The 25,988-nt window shown below is 38.5% G+C and overlaps 1 protein-coding gene and 1 long non-coding RNA gene across 11 annotated transcripts in view; one reads left to right on the forward strand and one right to left on the reverse strand.

Moving 5' to 3' along the window:
* LOC128698016 (LIM domain-binding protein 2-like) overlaps positions 1–4,954 on the forward strand; it is a 740,316-nt gene extending 735,362 nt beyond the window's left edge. For all 10 annotated transcript variants that reach the window (XM_070097474.1, XM_070097473.1, XM_070097481.1 and 7 more), the window contains one exon: positions 4,765–4,954. In XM_070097474.1, the coding sequence (XP_069953575.1) occupies positions 4,765–4,805 (41 nt within the window). In that variant the 3' untranslated portion in view covers positions 4,806–4,954. The remainder of the gene's footprint in view (positions 1–4,764) is intronic.
* LOC128698019 (uncharacterized) lies at positions 1,465–23,292 on the reverse strand. The gene is made up of 3 exons (XR_011393614.1): positions 23,156–23,292; positions 12,307–12,443; positions 1,465–1,788 (listed from the first exon to the last, which is right to left on the reverse strand). It is a non-coding gene; the product is annotated as an uncharacterized lncRNA (long non-coding RNA).
* Positions 23,293–25,988: the final 2,696 nt, after the last annotated feature.

The following is a 25,988-nucleotide window of genomic DNA, read 5'->3' on the forward strand; positions in this document are numbered from 1 at the left end:
TGGTTATTGTGTGGTTTACATGTAGTAAAATAATAATTACAGAGTGTACCACTAGAACACCAAGCATGGCTAGGCATTTCGGGCAGACTTAAATTAAATCTTAAGTTTAAAATATTACAAAATTATGAGGTAAGTTGGTATTATGGCTAAGTGACTAAATACTAGTTTGTGAGTTTAGCAATGTGAATGCTTTTGTTTTGGCACTATACATAGTTTCAGTATTGGAGTATCACAGGCCAACTTATGACTAGTTAAGATTCATTATTTTGAGATTGAGATTGATATTTCTGATTATGGTCAAATGGGTGAGTGAGTGTAAGTGTTAACCACCAGGTGGTATTCGTGTAATTAGTTGACAGGGTGTATCAGGGAGATAAGATGTTTTCTGATGGTAGTTTTGAAGGTGATTAATGTGTCTGCAGTTTTAGAATTTTCAGGTAGGGTGTTCCAGATTTTAGGGCCTTTGACATACATTGAATTTTTGTAAAGGTTTAGTCGGACACGGGGAATGTCATAGAGATGTTTGTGTCTGGTGTTGTGCCTGTGGGTTCTGTCACAACTATCAAGAAAGCGTTTTAGGTCAAGGTTAATATTGGAATTTAAGGTCCTGTAGATGTAGATTGCACAGTAGTAAGTGTGGATGTACTGAACAGGGAGTAAGTTTAGATCTATGAAGAGTGGGGGGGGGGGGTGTTGCCAGGGATGGGATTTAGTGATTATTCTTACTGCAGCTTTTTGTTGGGTTATTATTGGCTTTAGGTGTGTTGCTGCAGTTGAACCCCAAGCACAGATAGCATAGGTGAGGTAGGGATATATAAGTGAATGGTATAGTGTGAGAAGGGCAGTTTGCGGCAAGTAGTATCGTATCTTGGAGAGGATCCCAACCGTTTTGGATACTTTTTTGGTTATGTGTTGGATATGGGTGCTGAAGTTCAGGTTGTTGTCGAGGTATAAGGCCTAGGAATTTGCCCTCATTATGCCTGGCAATTAGTGTGTTGTCGATCTTAATGTTAATTTGCGCATCTCCTGCTCTGCTACCAAACATAATGTAGTAGGTTTTGTCAGTGTTAAGCGTAAGTTTATTGGCTGTCATCCAAGTCGATATTTTGATCAGCTCCTCATTAACAATGGTGTTGAGGGTGGCAAGATTAGGGTGAGAGATGACATAAGTCGTGTCGTCAGCAAAGAGAATGGGGTTCAGGTGTTGAGATATGTTTGGAAGATCATTGATGTATATGAGGAAGAGCAGGGGACCAAGGACACTTCCCTGCATAACTCCAGTATCAAGTGGCTGTGTTGTTGATGCTGTGTCTTGATATAATGGACCTCTAGATAACAAGACCTCAACATGTCAGATCTCGACATAACAGACATTAATACGTATAGGGGACTTCTGTAATAACAGACAAGAGCCACTGGGTAAATTGTATTTTTAACTATTTTCAATATTTATGTACAGTTCTATATTAGAGATACTGTGCTATTTCTGCCATTCCGATTTATTGGACACTTGGAGACTCCCCATTAGCCTGTTATACCCAGGGTTTACTGTATTTGTGACAAAAACAGAGTAAGTGTCATCCCAAACACTTACCCATTGACAGTTGTTTCAACTTAATTTGAGTTTGTGTAATAACATAATAATAAAGGAGCAATAGACCTACCAGATTGTCATGGCTCCGAGGGCACTAACAGCAACAACCTGGTTGAGCAGGCACTGACCAAGACAGGCTGCCAGGGTAGAGGAACCCTTGAAACTAGTCACAGGTATGTCACAGAATACACGATCTGCAAAGAAAGTTTTTAACCATTAAAATTATTATTAAATTATGGGGAAACTCTAAACATGTAGGGGGTCATATGGTGCCTAGGAAATATGAATCATGTTTGATCCAAGGAATGGGAGAGGGGAGTGCCAATTCACCAGATCAAGAGCCATTCACCAATATCAGGATATCATCTTCCCCTTGAAGGGAATAACAGAAGTTTTTGTTAATTTGAATAAGTATAATCTCCTCATCTGATAGGAGCTCTCTAACTCTTATGGGTTTAACCCTTTGACTGTTTCGGCCATATACGTCTTATGAGCCAGTGCTTCGGACGTATATATACTGAATAATTCTATCGGATTCAAATCAAGCAGGAGAAAGCTGGTAGGCTCACATGTGAGAGAATGGGTCTGTGTGGTCAGTGTGCATTGTATAAAAAAAAATCCTGCAGCACACAGTGCATAATGAGAGAAAAAACTCCGACCGTGTTTTTGGATTAAAATGCCGAATTTGAGGTGTATTTTCCTATAGTATTTATGATTGTATTCTCATTTTCTTGGTCTCATTTGACAGAATGGAAAACATTACAGAAATAGAGATGATTTTGATTAGTTTCACAATGAAAATGACCTTGAAAATGAGCTCAAAGTAGCGGAAATGTTAGATTTTTACCAATGTTCAAGAGTAAGCAAATCACACCACACGTCCAATACCCGTCAACTGGGGAGTCTAATATTCTTTCACTAGTGCACTGATATTATTTATGCCATTTTTACAATAATGCAGTAGTCTGCATAACAGTAAATCTTCTATTTTTTGTGTGAGTAAAAAATAAAAACAGAATGCAAGAGTAATATAAGAGGGGCCTGAAGATGTGACTAATGAACAGAGGATATGTTATTTTAGTGCCAAGAATATCTGCATTGTTTATTCTGGACCCTATTTTGAAACTGGCATCTTTTTTAGTGTGAAATTGGCCAAATTGCCAATTTCTGACCACTTTACTGGGTAGTTGAAATTGGTAAATGAGCAGTTTCTTGTACTCAATTGATAGAAAAAATGGAGTTCTAAAGAAACAACTATGAGTTTAGTTGACTGGAACAATGGAATTGGCAGAAAATAGGGCTCAAATTTGGCAAAATCGCTGATGCGTATATATCGCCGAGATCGCTAACTTCGTGGGAGTGTAATTCCGTAAGTCTTCAATCAAATTTCGTACTTTTGGTGTCATTATCATCGGGAAAAAGACTATCATTTCATAAAAATTTTTTTTTTTTTTTTCAAAATTTTTTTCGACACCAGGAGACACTTCAGGATTTGGGGTTGCGACAGTCAAAGGGTTAATACTTCACCCATGATTATAGCAATAATAATACTAATAATAATAAAATAATAAGAAGAATAACAATATTGTTGCAATTGAGAGGGTCACTGAACTGTGATGTCTGTATACTCTGATAAGACAGCTATTGAATAAATAATGGTGAGTGCTCCCTTTTTTCTAGGCCATTGTACACTGGTGGAAGACTGCTGATTTTAATAAAAACAATGACCATTAATTTTCTGAACAATGTCTGTGTGTGTAATGCTATAGTTGTTTTTAATACACTTGATACACTGAGTGGTCACCTGGCAACCATGTCCTATCAAGGTGCTTTATCTGCTTTTCTCTATGAGCTTTATTTTCCTGGGTGACTTTATTCTAGTGAAAAGTTCTTGACACTAGGAATTAGCACTACCCTCTCCTCCCTTGGATCAAACTTGATTACTTTGGATTTGCAAACACTGCATAACCCTTATGGATTTAGTAATCCTCTTGTAAATGAAGTGTAATATCTATGTGAGGTAAGTCAGCAGATATTTAACCAGTGAGCAGAACATTATCTGATTAAGACTTAGATCAGGAGACTTCCTGATGAATAAATCACCACCAGCAAGCCCAGACCCCCCTCCCCACACACACACACACACACATCCTCCTCCACTCTATCCTTCCAACCCTTCCTGGGATATCTTCTGTTTCTTCTTCCACTTTGACCACCCTCTCCCAATTTATGTACCCTCTTGGTCAACTAATTCTGCTCTATCCTTTGTCAATAGTCAAATTATCTCAATAACCTTCTACCATCTCCTCTTTGTATTCCAGCTTTCATACCAACACATTGCTTTCTAAACTGTACTCTATGCTCAATAACAACCCACACTGAGACAGAAACTCAGGAGATTAATTGATCTGTATATTTCAACCCCTTTCTGGGATCTTCTTTATCACACTATATTCACTGCATGATATTCATGCCACATCTTACACACTACTTCTCGATGGACCATGCCTCTTGCCTGTGCAAAATGGTTGACACAACTATACTCTGAAACGTGTTACTTTTCTTTTGTATCCACTGATAATTTCTTTCTTTCCACAGACCCCAGATACCTTTCTTGCCACATCTGCTCAATGATTCACCTCATCATCCACAAAGCCATCATTGATGCATGCACTCCCACACACAGTTCAGAATCTACTCACCTGACACACTAGTGACCTGTTTTGAAGCCAGGCGAAATGTTCTTGTTGACTGCCTTGTCACTTCCCACTATCTGACATTCAATCTTTCATTACCTAAACTATTACTTACTCTCATCAACTTGCACTTCCTTACAACCACTTACAACTTTCTTCTTGAACAAACCTTCCTAAACTCCTCCACCAACCTCTGTAACTCTATTCTAAATCTCTAAACAGCACTATCATCCCATTATTTGACATTCAATCTTTCATTATCTAAACTACTACTTACTCTCGTCAGCTTGTTCTTCCCTACAGTCACTTACAACATTCTTCTTTAACAAACCTCCCAAAACTACTCCTCCAACCTCTGCACCTCTATTCTGAACCTCCAAAAAGCACTGTCATCAACAAAGAGGAACTATGAAAACTCCCACTTTATATTATTATCTTTTAAGCTCATGCAATTAATGTGTTTTTCTTTTATAGGTAATGCAATCTATGGGAGAAGCATGAGTGGAGCAACATGATAAGCTTACATGCCCATTAAGATGAAGCGTATTTAACATCGGAGAAATACTAAGAGGATTGAGTAGGAGTTGTGAAGAACAATGCTCAACCACTTTCTCTATAGTTTGTATGTATGTGTTAATTTGTATAAATAAAATAATTAAGTTACTGCATATAGCTTTTACTGACCTCTCTATTTTATTCTTCATATAAGCTCATTACTGCAATGTAGTTTTAAAGTATTACAGTATGTATGTTAGATAGGAGTGAATGAAGACGGATGGTATTTGGGACCTGACGAGCTGTTGGAGTGTGAGCAGGGTAATATTTAGTGAAGAGATTCAGGGAAACTAGTTATTTTTTATAACCGGACTCGAGTCCTGGAAATGGGAAGTACAATGCCTGCACTCTAAAGGAGGGGTTTGGGATATTGGCAGTTTGGAGGGGTATAGTACATGTATTGTGTATTTTTATACGTATATACTTCTAAACTGCTGTATTCTGGGCAGCTCTGCAAAAATGGTGATTATGTGTGAGTGAGGTGAAAGTGTTGAATGATGATGAAAGTATTTTCTTTCTTTTTGGGTTACCCTGCCTTGGTGGGAGACGGCCGACTTGTTGAAAAAAAAAATTTATACAGTGGACCCCCGCATAACGATTACCTCCGAATGCGACCAATTATGTAAGTGTATTTATGTAAGTGCGTTTGTACATGTATGTTTGGGGGTCTGAAATGGACTAATCTACTTCACAATATTTCTTATGGGAACAAATTCGGTCAGTACTGGCACCTGAACATACTTCTGGAGTGAAAAAATATCGTTAACCGGGGGTCCACTGTATAATATTTATATACTTTAACAGTACTGTATAGTACTGTACTGTACAGTACACAGTCCTGTACTATACAGTATACAGTACTTCTAGTGTCTAGTACAGAAATGCCATGTTATGAAGGGTTACAACTAAAAAAAAGGCAGTACTGTACCTGTATTAACACATTAATCATTATAATACTGTGCCATTAAAGGTAACTAATATGCCAGGAGCAAGACCCCAGTAGTAATTATAATACAGTGGAACCTCAAATATCGAACTTTCTTCAGTCCAGAAGGCTGTTCAAATGCCTTTACCGAATGAATTTATTCCCATCAGGAATAATGTAAATTAGATTAGTCGATTTCAGACCCTCAATAATACGCTTATAAAAGCACTTTCAAAAATACACTTACATAATTGGTTGTGTTGGGAGCAGTTCGATTTTTGAGGTTCCACTGTAATAACAATGTGTCATAAGAGGTGATTAAAATGCTGGGAGCAAGGGGCTAGTAACCCACATTTACTGTTTAAATAATTAACTGTAAAACAGGAAGAAAATCTTTTGTTTCCTCTTTTTCGAGTCACCTTGCCTCAGTGGGAAATGACCGCTGTGTTAACTGTAATAAGAATAGTGCTGTAGTGTTTAATAATAATTACATAAATACAATACTGTAAATTATCATGCTGGCTACAAATAATAAGAAACAATATTATATAGCTGAACATTACACTGTAATTTTTAAACAAAACTCAAAATTAAGGTTGATGCATGTCTGGTGATACAAAACCAGAGTTGGCATAGTAAGCTCAAACCCATAAAAAGAAGACTAAACCCATGGCTAACTAAAATATTAGCATGCTTAGATCTACTGATAAGTAATATGTAATAGTAACCCCATAGCTGTCTATTCTGCTGTAGCTTCGCCGGAATAATTGCCCGGCCCGGGCCTTTTCCAAGAGGTGGCCTGGCCTTGTCTCCCTGTCGAGGAAGTGTCTCAGACCAATGTCTGCCATGGGAGGAGGTACAAATACCTCCTTGTCTACTGGGACCAGCTGTCCCCAGGCCTAGCCCCATTCCCCACCCTCATGGGGTTTGGAGGGAGAAACTAGGCACTTTGGGCTCACCAACCCCATCCACACTAGGCTCGAAGGGTGTGGCAGCTGCATAGCAACAGATGATGTCAGGAGGTGCAAAGGCAGCAAGCACTACAGGATCTTTTTGGAGTCACACCCCAGCTTTGGGTATTAAGCCCGAGCACTGGGGAAACTCAAGAATGCTTCTTGCTGTGTGTGTTGCTGCTGCTACTACTACACTTGTCCACTGCACTCTCCCATAGTTGCCATAGCTACTGAAGCCACATGGAAATCTTTGACAACCTCTTTGCCCTATTGAAGAGCTGATGCTTGCTACCTTATCTCATTTTTTTAAAAATCCCATCCCAAGTAAGACTGGGAAAACCATCTTATGTGATGAAGTATGAGAGGAAAAATATCCTGTGTGATGAGGTATAGCAGGAACTATCCTGTGTGATGAAATACAGCAGGAACTACTTATCTTGTGTGATGATGTATAGCAGGAACTATCGTATGTCATGAAGAACTATCCTATGTCATGAAGTACAGCAGGAACTATCCTGTGTGATGATGTATAGCAGGAACTATCGTATGTCATGAAGTATAGCAGGAACTATCCTATGTCATGAAGTATAGCAGGAACTATCCTGTGTGATGAAATATAGCAGGAACTACATATCTTGTGTGATGAAATATAGCAGGAACTACATATCTTGCGTGATGAAATATAGCAGGAACTACATATCTTGTGTGATGAAATATAGCAGGAACTACATATCTTGCGTGATGAAATATAGCAGGAACTACATATCTTGTGTGATGAAATATAGCAGGAACTACATATCTTGTGTGATGAAATATAGCAGGAACTACATATCTTGCGTGATGAAATATAGCAGGAACTACATATCTTGTGTGATGAAATATAGCAGGAACTACATATCTTGTGTGATGAAATATAGCAGGAACTACATATCTTGTGTGATGAAATATAGCAGGAACTACATATCTTGTGTGATGAAATATAGCAGGAACTACATATCTTGCGTGATGAAATATAGCAGGAACTACATATCTTGTGTGATGAAATATAGCAGGAACTACATATCTTGCGTGATGAAATATAGCAGGAACTACATATCTTGTGTGATGAAATATAGCAGGAACTACATATCTTGTGTGATGAAATATAGCAGGAACTACATATCTTGCGTGATGAAATATAGCAGGAACTACATATCTTGTGTGATGAAATATAGCAGGAACTACATATCTTGTGTGATGAAATATAGCAGGAACTACATATCTTGTGTGATGAAATATAGCAGGAACTACATATCTTGTGTGATGAAATATAGCAGGAACTACATATCTTGTGTGATGAAATATAGCAGGAACTACATATCTTGTGTGATGAAATATAGCAGGAACTATCCTGTGTGATGAAGTATAGCAGTAACAAAAAAAAAAAAAAACATAAGGAAGTGAGAAACAAGCCAAGTCCGAATTTTTTTTTCAAATTATGTCTGGAATCACGATACAGTACTGAGTAAAAAAGTTAAAGATACCCTGACAATGGTTTCTGATCACACTTTAACAAGTCAAAGATTATTCTTGGAATCATTTACAGTTATTCAGGAAAACTTTACAAGTCAATTATTTCTGAGTACTGTCTCATTAAGCTACAATATTTGCACTAAAGAAAAAATAAATAAGTGTGAAATTACAGGTAGGGAGTACTGTACCTATATAGTACTAAACGATATTTATTTTTTTCCTTGGTTACTATTAGCCATATGGTAAGTCTCTTACATTCCAAAATATACTACAGTACATGTATATTAGATATACCATAATCATAATAAAATCAAAATCATTATACAGCCATTAGTCACTATCTAAACTACTGCATATCCATAATTTGTTTTAAGCCATAGGCTTTAAGTCTTAGCAAATCTTGATGAAAAGAAAAAAACCTCTGTGTTACTTAGGCCAAAAAATGTGCTTTGCCAAGCACTCAGGCCATTCAGACCTCACCACCACACTAAGGTAATACAGTGCACCACTGATGGGCAGGGGTTTAGGGATTAGCTTGCCACCACACCAAGGTAATACAAGGCACCACTGATGGGCAGGGGTTTAGGGATTAGCTCGCCACCACACTAAGGTAATACAGTGCACCACTGATGGGCAGGGGTTTAGGGATTAGCTCGCCACCACACTAAGGTAATACAGTGCACCACTGATGGGCAGGGGTTTAGGGATTAGCTTGCCACCACACTAAGGTAATACAGTGCACCACTGATGGGCAGGGGTTTAGGGATTAGCTTGCCACCACACCAAGGTAATACAAGGCACCACTGATGGGCAGGGGTTTAGGGATTAGCTCGCCACCACACTAAGGTAATACAGTGCACCACTGATGGGTAGGGGTTTAGGGATTAGCAAAACATTAATATCAAATGGACATTCAGCACCCTGTGCCATAAAGTCTAACATTTAATCACCACAAACAACAGATTAAAACAACAGTGCAGCACCTCAAAGTTCAGTGATAGGGCATTTGATTAATTAACAGTGGCCTCAACTCATACAGTGAGGGACTAGTGTTTGATCCCTGGACAAGTGGAAACGGTGGGCATGTTTCCTCATGCCTTCTGCCCCAGTTCACCTAGCAGTCAGTAGGGAGAGGATTAAAGGACCTCAGTGGAAATAAGCCAGTTAGTCTGATGATATGGCTTTACTGTATTATCCTGTGTTACAATACTAACCCTCAAGGTTAATAATCCAAACAAATAACCCAGTAGCTTCAATTCATGTGAAGACATTAGAAATAGATTTAATTTTGTTTGAACTTTTAATTTGAAGTGTTAGCCACCCAAGATAATGCAATAAAGTCAATGCATCATTGGAGACTGTCTGTCTTATTTCCATGTGGTCTTGAAATCTTTTTCCCCCCCCAGGATATGACCCACAACAGTCAACTAACACCCAGGCACCTAATTACTGCTAGGTTAACAGACACAGCAGGTGTAAGGAAACATGCCCAATGTTGCACCTGTGCTGGGAAGCAATCCCCAGTCCCTTCAGTATGTGTGAGATGGGGATGCTACCAACTGAGCCACAAGCACCTACACATTGGTAAGTCTTTCTATATCTCCCAGGGGACATCAAGGCAAGTACAAATTGGAAGGGTGGCTGTCTCGTGCACAGCCACCCTTCTATCTTGCGCTGAATAACCCACAGGGGTTTAGCACCTTCTGTCCCTGTTCAACTAGCAGCATACAGATACCTAAAAGCTAGTTAACTGTTATGAGTTGCATCATAAGGGAGGGCTTAAGGACTCTAACAGGAATAAACCACACTGCTCAATTTATTGTACTTCTACTAATAAAATACAATTACTGAACCATACCTTAAAAACAATAAAGCCAATCATACAAGATTAAAAATGTCATAATGTGACCCACACCAAAACAATGGTCTAAAACATCACCAAGGCCACCACAGACCTCCTAGTAATTAAAAAAAACTTATATCTTATTCAGCATTATTATTTATTTGAATCAGAGAGAAGCAATAAACAAGGTGGAGGTCATACAGTGCCTGAAGAATGAGAGGCACACAGATACAATCCAAGAAAAAGAACAATAAGTACAGTTTCTTGGATCAAGAGCTTATCACTAACATCAAGGCCTTGAGGGGTATTCAGTATGATCGAAGCTTAAGGCATCTTATTAAAAAGTGGATCACTGTCAATGGCACACTGAAAGCTGCACAGAGAGGAGCAGGATTCCTTGCAAGTGTCTATGGGTAAGGTGAGTGTGCTATATCCTCAATCTGCAGAGAAATTCTCATAGTAATAATTCCTGAAGAAAGAGGATCAAATGCTCATTTCCTGTCAAACCTTGTAAAGCTTTTGCTTGTTGGTAGGGCCCTAAATGTCACTTACTAATATGTTATAATAGTTTAACCCTTTGACTGTCGCAACCCCCAATCCTGAGGTGTCTCCTGGTGTCGCAAAATTTAAAAAAAAAAAAATTTTTTTTTTATGAAATGATAAGAGAATCTTTTCCCGATTGTAAAGACACCAAAAAAACGAAATATGATGGAAAACTGATGGAATTACGCTCTCGCGAAGTTAGCGACCTCGGCGATATTTACAAATCGGCGATTTCGCCCACTTTGAGCCCTACTTTCGGCTAATTCCATTATTCCAGTCAACCAAACTCATAGCTATTTCTTCAGAACTCTATTTTTGCCATCGGTTGAGTACAAGAAACTGCCCATTTACCGATTTCAACTACCCAATAACATGGTCAGAAATTTGCAATTTGGCCAATTTCACAAAAATTAAAAAATATGACAATTTCAAAATAAGGACCAGAATGAACAATGCAGACATTCCTGGCTCTAAAATAACATTTTCTTTGTTCATCAGTCATGTCTCCAGGCCCCTGTGATATTACTCTTGCTTATTAAATATTTTGAAATTTTATTCAAACAAAAAATAGAAGATTTACTGTTATGCAGACTACTGCAATACTGTAATAATTGTAAAAATTACATCAACCCATTCATGACTGCATATTAGAATGGTTATTTGGACATTTATTGGACAATGACATCATTTGTTTACTTTTGAACATCGGCAAAAATCAAACATTTCCCGTACTTTGTGCTCCATTTCCAGGTTCTTTTTATAGTAAAATTATCAAAATCACCTCTATTTCTATAATATAGTTTCCATTCTATCAAATGAGACCAAGAAAACGAGAATACAACCACAAATACTATACGAAAATAGACCACAAAGTTGGCATTTTAATTAAAAAAAACGGTCGGAGTTTTTTTTTTCTCATTATGCACTGCGTGCTCCAGGATTTTTTTTATATGGTGCACACTGACCACACAGACCCATTCTCTCACATGTGGGCCAACCAGCTTTCTCCTGCCTGATTTGAAGCCGCTAGAATTTATGAGTATATATACGTCAAACACGGTACCTCGTAAACGTATATATACGTATACGGACGCGACAGTCAAAGGGTTAATTTGGAATTCATAACTACTCCTTGACTAATGGGCTGCATCATGGATGTGTAGTGGGTGATATCTATGTTGCAATGACAGCCATTATTATTTATATTACGTTTATAAAGAAAGGCGGCTAAGGTTTATGACCACTACTCGACAGAACTTGGGCATTAATTTACATTTTACAATATACAGAATAAGAATTGTGCAAATTATTCCGGGAGATTACTACTGTAATAATAATAATTTGATTTCAGCATGATACAAAGTTTGGACAGAGCTGGGAAACATTTAGTTGTGCATGCAGAAAGCCCGTAGTTATTCAGAGCATTTCGGGCAAAAGTAGTAATATTACTTATGGTTGTGAAGCACTTTCGAGTCAACTGGTGGTTAATACTATTGAGTTACATCATGCACCTAGCCCAATGTTAACAAATAGCTGCCAGTACTGACAGCAGGGGTAAGGTTAGGTTATTTTAGATTGAGTTAAGAGTGTTTCATTAAGTTAGATTATTTTTTTAATGCATTTGCAGAACAAAATGTCTCAACTATAAAGCCAAATTAATATTGTACAGTTCAAACTATAATTACCTGCTTAAATCTGTCGAGTAGCGGTTGTATATTTGTACCAGAAAGGCTGTGAGAATTGTGTAAGTAGATGAACATCATGGTGGTCTGTTAAGTTTCAATTTAATCCACTGCACCAGGTCATTATTGCCACATTTTACCTGTAAACAACCAATCAGAGGTGAAAGCAAACCCCCAGTGTATATGTATGAGACAGAGACAGAGACATACATATACATATGTACATACATTGTGAGGCGTGGTCATCGACTGGGCTACAGGGACGTTGACCCCCAGAACACTCCAGGTATACATAACGTAATTTACACAGCATACATAACATTACAAACAATCATTTTATGTGCATGCATGAATGCATATACAGTGGACCCCCGCATAACGATCACCTCCCAATGCGACCAATTATGTAAGTGTATTTATATAAGTGCGTTTGTATGTGTATGTTTGGGGGTCTGAAATGGACTAATCTACTTCTCAATATTCCTTATGGGAACAAATTCGGTCAGTACTGGCACCTGTACATACTTCTGGAATGAAAAAATATCGTTAACCGGGGGTCCAATGTATGTATGTATGTATGTATGTATGTATGTATGTATGTATATATATATATATATATATATATATATATATATATATATATATATATATATATATATATATATATATATATATATATATATATATATATATATATATATATATATATATATATATATATATATATATATTTATATATATATATATATATATTTATATATATATATATATATATATATATTTATATATATATTTTTTTTTTTTTATTTTTTTTTTTTTTATTATCACACCGGCCGATTCCCACCAAGGCAGGGTGGCCCGAAAAAGAAAAACTTTCACCATCATTCACTCCATCACTGTCTTGCCAGAAGGGTGCTTTACACTACAGTTTTTAAACTGCAACATTAACCCCCTCCTTCAGAGTGCAGGCACTGTACTTCCCATCTCCAGGACTCAAGTCCGGCCTGCCGGTTTCCCTGAATCCCTTCATAAATGTTACTTTGCTCACACTCCAACAGCACGTCAAGTATTAAAAACCATTTGTCTCCATTCACTCCTATCAAACACGCTCACGCATGCCTGCTGGAAGTCCAAGCCCCTCGCACACAAAACCTCCTTTACCCCCTCCCTCCAACCCTTCCTAGGCCGACCCCTACCCCGCCTTCCTTCCACTACAGACTGATACACTCTTGAAGTCATTCTGTTTCGCTCCATTCTCTCTACATGTCCGAACCACCTCAACAACCCTTCCTCAGCCCTCTGGACAACAGTTTTGGTAATCCCACACCTCCTCCTAACTTCCAAACTACGAATTCTCTGCATTATATTCACACCACACATTGCCCTCAGACATGACATCTCCACTGCCTCCAGCCTTCTCCTCGCTGCAACATTCATCACCCACGCTTCACACCCATATAAGAGCGTTGGTAAAACTATACTCTCATACATTCCCCTCTTTGCCTCCAAGGACAAAGTTCTTTGTCTCCACAGACTCCTAAGTGCACCACTCACTCTTTTTCCCTCATCAATTCTATGATTCACCTCATCTTTCATAGACCCATCCGCTGACACGTCCACTCCCAAATATCTGAATACGTTCACCTCCTCCATACTCTCTCCCTCCAATCTGATATTCAATCTTTCATCACCTAATCCTTTTGTTATCCTCATAACCTTACTCTTTCCTGTATTCACCTTTAATTTTCTTCTTTTGCACACCCTACCAAATTCATCCACCAATCTCTGCAACTTCTCTTCAGAATCTCCCAAGAGCACAGTGTCATCAGCAAAGAGCAGCTGTGACAACTCCCACTTTGTGTGTGATTCTTTATCTTTTAACTCCACGCCTCTTGCCAAGACCCTCGCATTTACTTCTCTTACAACCCCATCTATAAATATATTAAACCACCACGGTGACATCACACATCCTTGTCTAAGGCCTACTTTTACTGGGAAAAAATTTCCCTCTTTCCTACATACTCTAACTTGAGCCTCACTATCCTCGTAAAAACTCTTCACTGCTTTCAGTAACCTACCTCCTACACCATACACTTGCAACATCTGCCACATTGCCCCCCTATCCACCCTGTCATACGCCTTTTCCAAATCCATAAATGCCACAAAGACCTCTTTAGCCTTATCTAAATACTGTTCACTTATATGTTTCACTGTAAACACCTGGTCCACACACCCCCTACCTTTCCTAAAGCCTCCTTGTTCATCTGCTATCCTATTCTCCGTCTTACTCTTAATTCTTTCAATTATAACTCTACCATACACTTTACCAGGTACACTCAACAGACTTATCCCCCTATAATTTTTGCACTCTCTTTTATCCCCTTTGCCTTTATACAAAGGAACTATGCATGCTCTCTGCCAATCCCTAGGTACCTTACCCTCTTCCATACATTTATTAAATAATTGCACCAACCACTCCAAAACTATATCCCCACCTGCTTTTAACATTTCTATCTTTATCCCATCAATCCCGGCTGCCTTACCCCCTTTCATTTTACCTACTGCCTCATGAACTTCCCCCACACTCACAACTGGCTCTTCCTCACTCCTACAAGATGTTATTCCTCCTTGCCCTATACACGAAATCACAGCTTCCCTATCTTCATCAACATTTAACAATTCCTCAAAATATTCCTTCCATCTTCCCAATACCTCTAACTCTCCATTTAATAACTCTCCTCTCCTATTTTTAACTGACAAATCCATTTGTTCTCTAGGCTTTCTTAACTTGTTAATCTCACTCCAAAACTTTTTCTTATTTTCAACAAAATTTGTTGATAACATCTCACCCACTCTCTCATTTGCTCTCTTTTTACATTGCTTCACCACTCTCTTAACTTCTCTCTTTTTCTCCATATACTCTTCCCTCCTTGCATCACTTCTACTTTGTAAAAACTTCTCATATGCTAACTTTTTCTCCCTTACTACTCTCTTTACATCATCATTCCACCAATCGCTCCTCTTCCCTCCTGCACCCACTTTCCTGTAACCACAAACTTCTGCTGAACACTCTAACACTACATTTTTAAACCTACCCCATACCTCTTCGACCCCATTGCCTATGCTCTCATTAGCCCATCTATCCTCCAATAGCTGTTTATATCTTACCCTAACTGCCTCCTCTTTTAGTTTATAAACCTTCACCTCTCTCTTCCCTGATGCTTCTATTCTCCTTGTATCCCATCTACCTTTTACTCTCAGTGTCGCTACAACTAGAAAGTGATCTGATATATCTGTGGCCCCTCTATAAACATGTACATCCTGAAGTCTACTCAACAGTCTTTTATCTACCAATACATAATCCAACAAACTACTGTCATTTCGCCCTACATCATATCGTGTATACTTATTTATCCTCTTTTTCTTAAAATATGTATTACCTATAACTAAACCCCTTTCTATACAAAGTTCAATCAAAGGGCTCCCATTATCATTTACACCTGGCACCCCAAACTTACCTACCACACCCTCTCTAAAAGTTTCTCCTACTTTAGCATTCAAGTCCCCTACCACAATTACTCTCTCACTTGGTTCAAAGGCTCCTATACATTCACTTAACATCTCCCAAAATCTCTCTCTCTCCTCTGCATTCCTCTCTTCTCCAGGTGCATACACGCTTATTATGACCCACTTCTCGCATCCAACCTTTACTTTAATCCACATAATTCTTGAATTTACACATTCATATTCTCTTTTCTCCTTCCATAACTGATCATTTAACATTACTGCTACCCCTTCCTTTGCTCTAACTCTCTCAGATACTCCAGATTTAATCCCATTTGTTTCCCCCCACTGAAACTCTCCTACCCCCTTCAGCTTTGTTTCGCTTAGGGCCAGGACATCCAACTTCTTTTCATTCATAACATCAGCAATCATCTGTTTCTTGTCATCCGCACTACATCCACGCACATTTAAGCAACCCAGTTTTATAAAGTTTTTCTTCTTCTCTTTTTTAGTAATTGTATACAGGAGAAGGGGTTACTAGCCCATTGCTCCCGGCATTTTAGTCGCCTCATACGACACGCATGGCTTACGGAGGAAAGATTCTTTTCCACTTCCCCATGGACAATAGAAGAAATAAAAAAGAACAAGAGCTATTTAGAAAAAGGAGAAAAACCTAGATGTATGTATATATATATATGCATGTGCGTGTCTGTGAAGTGTGACCAAAGTGTAAGTAGGAGTAGCAAGATATCCCTGTTATCTTAGCGTGTTTATGAGACAGAAAAAGAAACCAGCAATCCTACCATCATGCAAAACAGTTACAGGTTTTTGTTTCACAGTCATCTGGCAGGACGGTAGTACTTCCCTGGGTGGTTGCTGTCTACCAACCTACTACCTATATATTCATATATATATATATATTCATATATATATATATATATATATATATATTCATATATATTCATATATATATATATATATATATATATATATATATATATATATATATATATATATATATATATATATATTATTTTCTTATTAACACACTGGCTGATTCCCACCAAGGCAGGGTGGCCCAAAAAAGAAAAACTTTCACCATCATTCACTCCATCACTGTCTTGCCAGAAGGGTGCTTTACACTACAGTTTTTAAACTGCAACATGAATGGAGACAAGTGGTTTTTAATACTTGACATGCTGTTGGAGTGTGAGCAAAGTAACATTTATGAAGGGGTTCAGGGAAACCGGCAGGCTGGACTTGAGTCCTGGAGATGGGAAGTACAGTGCCTGCACTCTGAAGGAGGGGTGTTAATGTTGCAGTTTAAAAACTGTAGTGTAAAGCACCCTTCTGGCAAGACAGTGATGGAGTGAATGATGGTGGTGAAAGTTTTTCTTTTTCGGGCCACCCTGCCTTGGTGGGAATCAGCCAGTGTGGTAATAAAAAAAAAAAAATATATATATATATATAATATATATATATATATATATATATATATATATATATATATATATATATATATATATATATATATTACTATTATTATTATTATTTTTTTATTGTCACACTGGCCGATTCCCACCAAGGCAGGGTGGCCCGAAAAACAAAAACTTTCACCATCATTCACTCCATCACTGTCTAGCCAGAAGGGTGCTTTACACTACAGTTTTTAAACTGCAACACTAACACCCCTCCTTCAGAGTGCAGGCACTGTACTTTCCATCTCCTGGACTCAAGTCCGGCCTGCCGGTTTCCCTGAATCCCTTCATAAATGTTACTTTGCTCACACTCCAACAGCACGTCAAGTATTAAAAACCATTTGTCTCCATTCACTCCTATCAAACACGCTCACGCATGCCTGCTGGAAGTCCAAGCCCCTCGCACACAAAACCTCCTTTACCCCCTCCCTCCAACCTTTCCTAGGCCGACCCCTACCCCACCTTCCTTCCACTACAGACTGATACACTCTTGAAGTCACTCTGTTTCGCTCCATTCTCTCTACATGTCCGAACCACCTCAACAACTCTTCCTCAGCCCTCTGGACAACAGTTTTGGTAATCCCGCACCTCCTCCTAACTTCCAAACTACGAATTATCTGCATTATATTCACACCACACATTGCCCTCAGACATGATATCTCCACTGCCTCCAGCCTTCTCCTCACTGCAACATTCATCACCCATGCATCACACCCATAAAAGAGCGTTGGTGAAACTATACTCTCATACATTCCCCTCTTTGCCTCCAAGGACAAAGTTCTTTGTCTCCACAGACTCCTAAGTGCACCACTCACCCTTTTCCCCTCATCAATTCTATGATTCACCTTATCTTTCATAGACCCATCCGCTGACACGTCCACTCCCAAATATTTCAATACATTCACCTCCATACTCTCTCCTTCCAATCTGATATCCAATCTTTCATCACCTAATCTTTTTGTTATCCTCATTACCTTACTCTTTCCAGTATTCACTTTTAATTTTCTTCTTTTACACACCCTACCAAATTCATCCACCAATCACTGCAGCTTCTCTTCAGAATCTCCCAAGAGCACAGTGTCATCAGCAAAGAGCAACTGTGACAACTCCCACTTTATGTGTGATTCTTTATCTTTTAACTCCACGCCTCTTGCCAAGACCCTCGCATTTACTTCTCTTACAACCCCATCTATAAATATATTAAACAACCACGGTGACATCACACATCCTTGTCTAAGGCCTACTTTTACTGGGAAATAATTTCCCTCTTTCCTACATACTCTAACTTGAGCCTCACTATCCTCGTAAAAACTCTTCACTGCTTTCAGTAACCTACCTCCCACACCATACACCTGCAACATCTGCCACATTGCCCCCTATCCACCCTGTCATATGCCTTTTCCAAATCCATAAATGCCACAAAGACCTCTTTAGCCTTATCTAAATACTGTTCACTTATATGTTTCACTGTAAACACCTGGTCCACACACCCCCTACCTTTCCTAAAGCCTCCTTGTTCATCTGCTATCCTATTCTCCGTCTTACTCTTAATTCTTTCAATAATAACTCTACCATACACTTTACCAGGTATACTCAACAGACTTATCCCCCTATAATTTTTGCACTCTCTTTTGTCCCCTTTGCCTTTATACAAAGGAACTATGCATGCTCTCTGCCAATCCCTAGGTACCTTACCCTCTTCCATACATTTATTAAATAATTGCACCAACCATTCCAAAACTATATCCCCACCTGCTTTTAACATTTCTATCTTTATCCCATCAATCCCGGCTGCCTTACCCCCTTTCATTTTACCTACTGCCTCACGAACTTCCCCCACACTCACACTGGCTCTTCCTCACTCCTACAAGATGTTGTTCCTCCTTGCCCTATACACGAAATCACAGCTTCCCTATCTTCATCAACATTTAACAATTCCTCAAAATATTCCCTCCATCTTCCCAATACCTCTAACTCTCCATTTAATAACTCTCCTCTCCTATTTTTAACTGACAAATCCATTTGTTCTCTAGGCTTCCTTAACTTTTTTATCTCACTCCAAAACTTTTTATTATTTTCAACAAAATTTGCTGATAACATCTCACCCACTCTCTCATTTGCTCTCTTTTTACATTGCTTCACCACTCTCTTAACCTCTCTCTTTTTCTCCATATACTCTTCCCTCCTTGCATCACTTCTACTTTGTAAAAACTTCTCATATGCTAACTTTTTCTCCCTTACTACTCTCTTTACATCATCATTCCATCAATCGCTCCTCTTCCCTCCCGCACCCACTTTCCTGTAACCACAAACTTCTGCTGTACACTCTAACACTACATTTTTAAACCTACCCCATACCTCTTCGACCCCATTGCCTATGCTCTCATTAGCCCATCTATCCTCCAATAGCTGTTTATATCTAACCCTAACTGCCTCCTCTTTTAGTTTATAAACCTTCACCTCTCTCTTCCCTGATGCTTCTATTCTCCTTGTATCCCATCTACCTTTTACTCTCAGTGTAGCTACAACTAGAAAGTGATCTGATATATCTGTGGCCCCTCTATAAACAATGTACATCCTGAAGTCTACTCAACAGTCTTTTATCTACCAATACATTATTCAACAAACTACTATCATTTTGCCCTACATCATATCTTGTATACTTATTTATCCTCTTTTTCTTAAAATATGTATTACCTATACAAAGTTCAATCAATGGGCTCCCATTTTCATTTACACCTGGCACCCCAAACTTACCTACCACACCCTCTCTAAAAGTTTCTCCTACTTTAGCATTCAGGTCCCCTACCACAATTACTCTCTCACTTGGTTCAAAGGCTCCTATACATTCACTTAACATCTCCCAAAATCTCTCTCTCTCCTCTACATTCCTCTCTTCTCCAGGTGCATACACGCTTATTATGACCCACTTTTTGCATCCAACCTTTACTTTAATCCACATAATTCTTGAATTTACACATTCATATTCTCTTTTCTCCTGCCATAACTGATCCTTCAATATTACTGCTACCCCTTCCTTTGCTCTAACTCTTTCAGATACTCCAGATTTAATCCCATTTATTTCCCCCCACCGAAACTCCCCTACCCCCTTCAGCTTTGTTTCGCTTAGGGCCAGGACATCCAACTTCTTTTCATTCATAACATCAGCAATCATCTGTTTCTTGTCATCCGCACTACATCCACGCACATTCAAGCATCCCAGTTTTATAAAGTTTTTCTTCTTCTCTTTTTTAGCAAATATCTACAGGAGAAGGGGTTACTAGCCCATTGCTCCCGGCATTTTAGTCGCCTCATACAACACGCATAGCTTACGGAGGAAAGATTCTTTTCCACTTCCCCATGGCCAATAGAAGAAATAAAGAAGAACAAGAGCTATTTAGAAAAAGGAGAAAAACCTAGATGTATGTATATATATATGTATGTGCGTGTCTGTGAAGTGTGACCAGAGTGTAAGTAGGAGTAGCAAGATATCCCTGTTATATATATATATATATATATATATATATATATATATATATATATATATATACAGTGGACCCCCGCATAACGATCACCTCCGAATGCGACCAATTATGTAAGTGTATTTATGTAAGTGCGTTTGTAAGTGTATGTTTGGGGGTCTGAAATGGACTAATCTACTTCACAATATTCCTTATGGGAACAAATTCGGTCAGTACTGGCACCTGAACATACTTCTGGACTGAAAAAATATCATTAACCGGGGGTCCACTGTATATATATATATATATATATATATATATATATATATATATATATATATATATATATATATATATATATATATATATACATATATTATATATATATATATATATATATATATATATATATAATATATATATATATATATATATTGTATATAATATATACTATAAATAAAATATTATATTATATATGTGTATATTATATATATATATATATTACATATATATATATGTATTATATATATATATATATTATATATATTATAAATATTAATATATATATATCTTATATATATATATAATATATATATATATAATATATAATATATATATATATATCTGGTTCTTAGTATATAATGAACCATTTCCAGCAGGAGTCATGACAAGCATCAAGGAATCAAGGACCACAGTGTCAATGCAGTAACTTAATTACTAAGTCACTTTGACTAGTTATTTTGGGTTATCCTGGGTAATTTACACACGCTACTGTGTAAGCCAATTTCAATCACCCAAAACTTGCTTAAACTGTACCTTAATGAACTTAATGTAGTAGTATGTAGCGAGCGTGGCCTTCTTACACTGTCTTGTAACTCAGTGTAGAGGTGAGTGTTATCTATCTTATACAATATCTCAGTGTAGAGGTAACCTATATCACTCTCTTATTTACCCCTATCTCACCTATGGAATTTGTGCATGGGGCTCAACAAGTAACCATCTCAGACCACTAATTACCCAACAAAAGGCTGCAGTTAGAATGATAACAAATTCTCACTATAGGCAGCACACTCCACCAATATTCAATACACTAAACCTCCTCACCATACAAAACATCCATACTTACTACTGCACCTATTACATACATAGAACACTTAACTCTGATATTAACCCTCCCCTCAAACATCTCCTTGCCAACCTCAACAGAACACATGACCATAACACAAGGCACAGATCACTCTTTGATGTTCCTCGTGTCCATCTCACACTATGTAAAAACTCAATGCACATAAAAGGCCCTAAAATCTGGAATTCATTACCTGTAAATATAAAAGAAACACTACCTGTTTATAAATTCAAGTCTCTTCTCAAAGATCACTTACTCACCCAAAACCAAATAAATACTGAATAACTGAACCTTATAAATTGTATATCTTAAATGTTTCTCACAATTATATCACATAAATGTTAAACCTAAAACCCAATCTAACTTTAGTATTTTTTAAATACACTACCTAACAGAATACTCCATTCTAGTGAATGTACAACAATGCATACAACCATATGACCTGTCTTTGTAATACTCACTTGTGCTTTATAGTAACCTGTTTACATTAATGTTTTATCACTGATTTCATCATTGCTTAGTTAATCTTAAGTTAATTTTAAGCCAGCCCGTAATGCTATGCATAGTATAAGTGGCTTTGGCATACTGCTCTTACCTGTATTTGTTGTACCTCTGTATGTGTGCTCAAATTTTTAAATAAATAAATAAATAAATAAATAAAAACCTGGAGTTTACCTGGAGAGAGTTCCGGGGGTCAACGCCCCCCGCGGCCCGGTCTGTGACCAGGCCTCAGTGTCATGTATGATACAAAAGCTAAGTAGAGGTAGCAGTGTCATATATTTTATGATACACTAGCTAAGTTAGGTTACCTAGACTTGGCAATGTTTGTCAGGAAACAGGACAAGTGTTTCCTGACAAGGTCTTAGTCATATAATAACCCACAGCTGGAGCTTTTGGTCATCTGACCGAGGCCTTCTGCTGGCTTACACACCCCACCCCTTTAAAAATAATGATTATGATATAACTACTGTGTAATAGCTCAGTGGAAAAATGTCATGTGTCTGATACAATGTAGACGAATGGTTCAGGGAACCAATAAGTTGATAAATTAGACACATGTGCAACACCTGGGTATCTTTAATGAGGAAATATTTCCTCATTAAAGATACCCAGGTGTTGCACATGTGTCTAATTTATCATGTGATTCAATCTCAGTACAGAGGTGAATGTCATGTAGTTTAATACAATATCAATACAGCGGTGACAGTGTCATGTAAGTTGATACAATCTTCAAACACTAATAATATAAACATGACCAGTCATGGTAGACTCACTTCACTCACCTCAACTACACTACTAACATTAAAGAAAGTGTGAAGTGACTGCAATTTGTTTTTCTTTCATTTGTGACACATTTGAAATAGAATATGAAAAAGAAGAGAGAAAACAGCACTAAAATAACTAACTTTCCTTATAACTAAATAGCGAGTACAACAATCCATTTTCTTTGTCAGTTTTTTTTTTTTTTTTAGGTAAAATTAAAGATGTTTATTTCCCTAAATTACATTGGTTGGTTTTTACAGTTTTTTATATTTATGGATTATTTATAGTTTTAGGAAACTACCATATTAAATATGCTAACGAAAGCCAACTGTCATGAAATATATATATATATATATATATATATATATATATATATATATATATATATATATATATATATATATATATATATATTATATTTCCCACGGATCATACAGGGCTCTCTGCTTTATTAATACCTTTATTATAACTCTTCAGTAATACTTAATAAGTGCTAAACCAAAACTATTTTTAACTATATCAACAGTGTACTGCTGTATTAAATTTTCCTAATAAAACGTCAGTTTCATTTATTAAAAATTAAAATTAAAATTAAAATTCTTTATTTCTCTATTGATATTACAATGTGGGGTTTACATATTATAAATATTATTGCATATTATAAATTATATATTACAAATAGCTGGTATTTTCCCCTCCCACCTTGGGATCGATACCATGCCTAACCCTTCTAGGGTAGGGTAGGTGCCTGAGCCCGAGCCTTTAGCTCATAAGACTGTCATTCCCATTTACCCCCTTGGGGCGGGGATGGCAGACCAGAGAGGCCTAGCTTGTGGCTAGGCCTGGGGACAGTTGGTCCCAAAGATGAGGAGGTACTTGTGCCTCCTGCCATGGGAGACTTAGGTCTCAGACACTCCCTAAAGAGGGAGCCAAGGCCGGGCCACCACTTGGAAAAGGCCCAGGCCGGGAGAATACCGGCTAATCTTTAATAATAATAATAATAATCCCACCTTGGGAAGACCTGACAATTCATGGTTGGTCTTTCCTACTGTCATGTACTAAAGCTTACTTGGTGGCACGAGTTTCATGTTCACTCTTTCATCACCACCAGTGGTAAAAAGTCACTTTTCTTTTGGGTTTTCCTAGGAAAATTACACTGTGATAATTGTACCTATGCCTAAATCAACTTACTTCTCATGCTGTTGCAATGTATACTGATGGTTGTAAGCCCCATGTTGGTCTTGGATAAGCATCAATTTTTCCTTATAAAATCATCCGAGGTCATATACTCGACTAGTCCAGTGTTTTCACAGCAAAATTATATGCGATTCTCATAGCTGTCGTGCACGTTATTCTTAGCTGTGTCTAACTATCACAGTTTATTACATTGTGACTGTCCAGAGTCTCCACTCCCATCATCCCGACCTCCTTCCTATACAACTTTTGGTTATGACGATTTTCTAGTTAATGCAAAGACGTCAGTTTTTATGGGTCCCTGGAGACGTTGCTGGACACGTTGGTGTTGAGGGTCCCTGGACACGTTGGTGTTGAAGGTCCCTGGACACGTTGGTGTTGAAGGTCCCTGGACACGTTGGTGCTGAAGGTCCCTGGACACGTTGGTGTTGAAGGTCCCTGGACACGTCGGTGTTGAAGGTCCCTGGACACGTCGGTGTTGAAGGTCCCTGGACACGTTGGTGTTGAAGGTCCCTGGACACGTCGGTGTTGAGGGTTCCTGGACACGTCGGTGTTGAAGGTCCCTGGACACGTCAGTGTTGAAGGTCCCTGGACACGTCGGTGTTGAGGGTTCCTGGACAGGTCGGTGTTGAAGGTCCCTGGACACGTCGGTGTTGAAGGTCCCTGGTCACGTTGGTGTCGAGGGTCCCTGGACACGTCGGTGTTGAGGGTTCCTGGACACGTCGGTGTTGAAGATTCCTGGACACGTCGGTGTTGAAGGTCCTTGGATACGTTGGTGTTGAGGGTCCCTGGACACATCGGTGTTGAAGGTCCCTGGACACTTTCGTGTTGAAGGTCCCTAGACACGTCGGTGTTGAGGGTCTCTGGACACGTTGATGTTGAGGGTCTCTGGACACATTGGTGTTATAGGTCCCTGGACACGTCGATGTTGAGGGTCCCTGGACACATTGGTGTTGAGGGTCCCTGGATACGTTGGTGTTGAAAGCCCCTGGACACGTTGATCTTGAAGGTCCCTGGACACATCGATGTTGAGGGTCCTTTGACACATTGGTGTTGTAGATCCCTAGACACGTCGGTGTTGAGGGTCCCTGGACACGTTGGTGTTGAAGGTCCCTGGACACGTTGGTGTTGTAGGTCCCTGGACAAGTTGGTGTTGAGGATCCCTGGACACTTTGGTGTTGAGGATCCCTGGACACTTCGATATTGAGGGCTTCCTGTACACGTGAGTGTTCAGGGGCCCTGGGCACGTCGGCGTTCAGACTCGGCTTCTCGATCAGCTTTTCATGACCTCCCAATGTCCCACAGGAATTTTCCTCACACAGACTACTTTTTCAGTGATCTCTGAACAATTTCACAACTGCTAGCAACAAAGTTGATCCGAATTGGCCCACAAAAAATTCTTTTCTGTCCAACTGCTTTTAGGTTTCTGGACATCTTCCCACAGTTGTATAAGCCACACTCGCCTCATTCACGGACACCTCGTGTGAAAATACCCAGCACCACTCTACATGGATTGTCGGATTGCTCTGTCAATTCACCCTATCTTAATAGATTGTCCAATCTACCAGCAGGCATGCAGAATTCACTTCCGTCATCTCCACTGCAGCAACACACTCTAACTACATGTTCTGAAAAGGAGTTCGAAATTGTAGGGCAATT

Source organism: Cherax quadricarinatus, chromosome 58 (assembly GCF_038502225.1).
Source record: "Cherax quadricarinatus isolate ZL_2023a chromosome 58, ASM3850222v1, whole genome shotgun sequence".
In the NCBI taxonomy this organism is placed as follows: Eukaryota; Metazoa; Arthropoda; class Malacostraca; order Decapoda; family Parastacidae; genus Cherax; species Cherax quadricarinatus.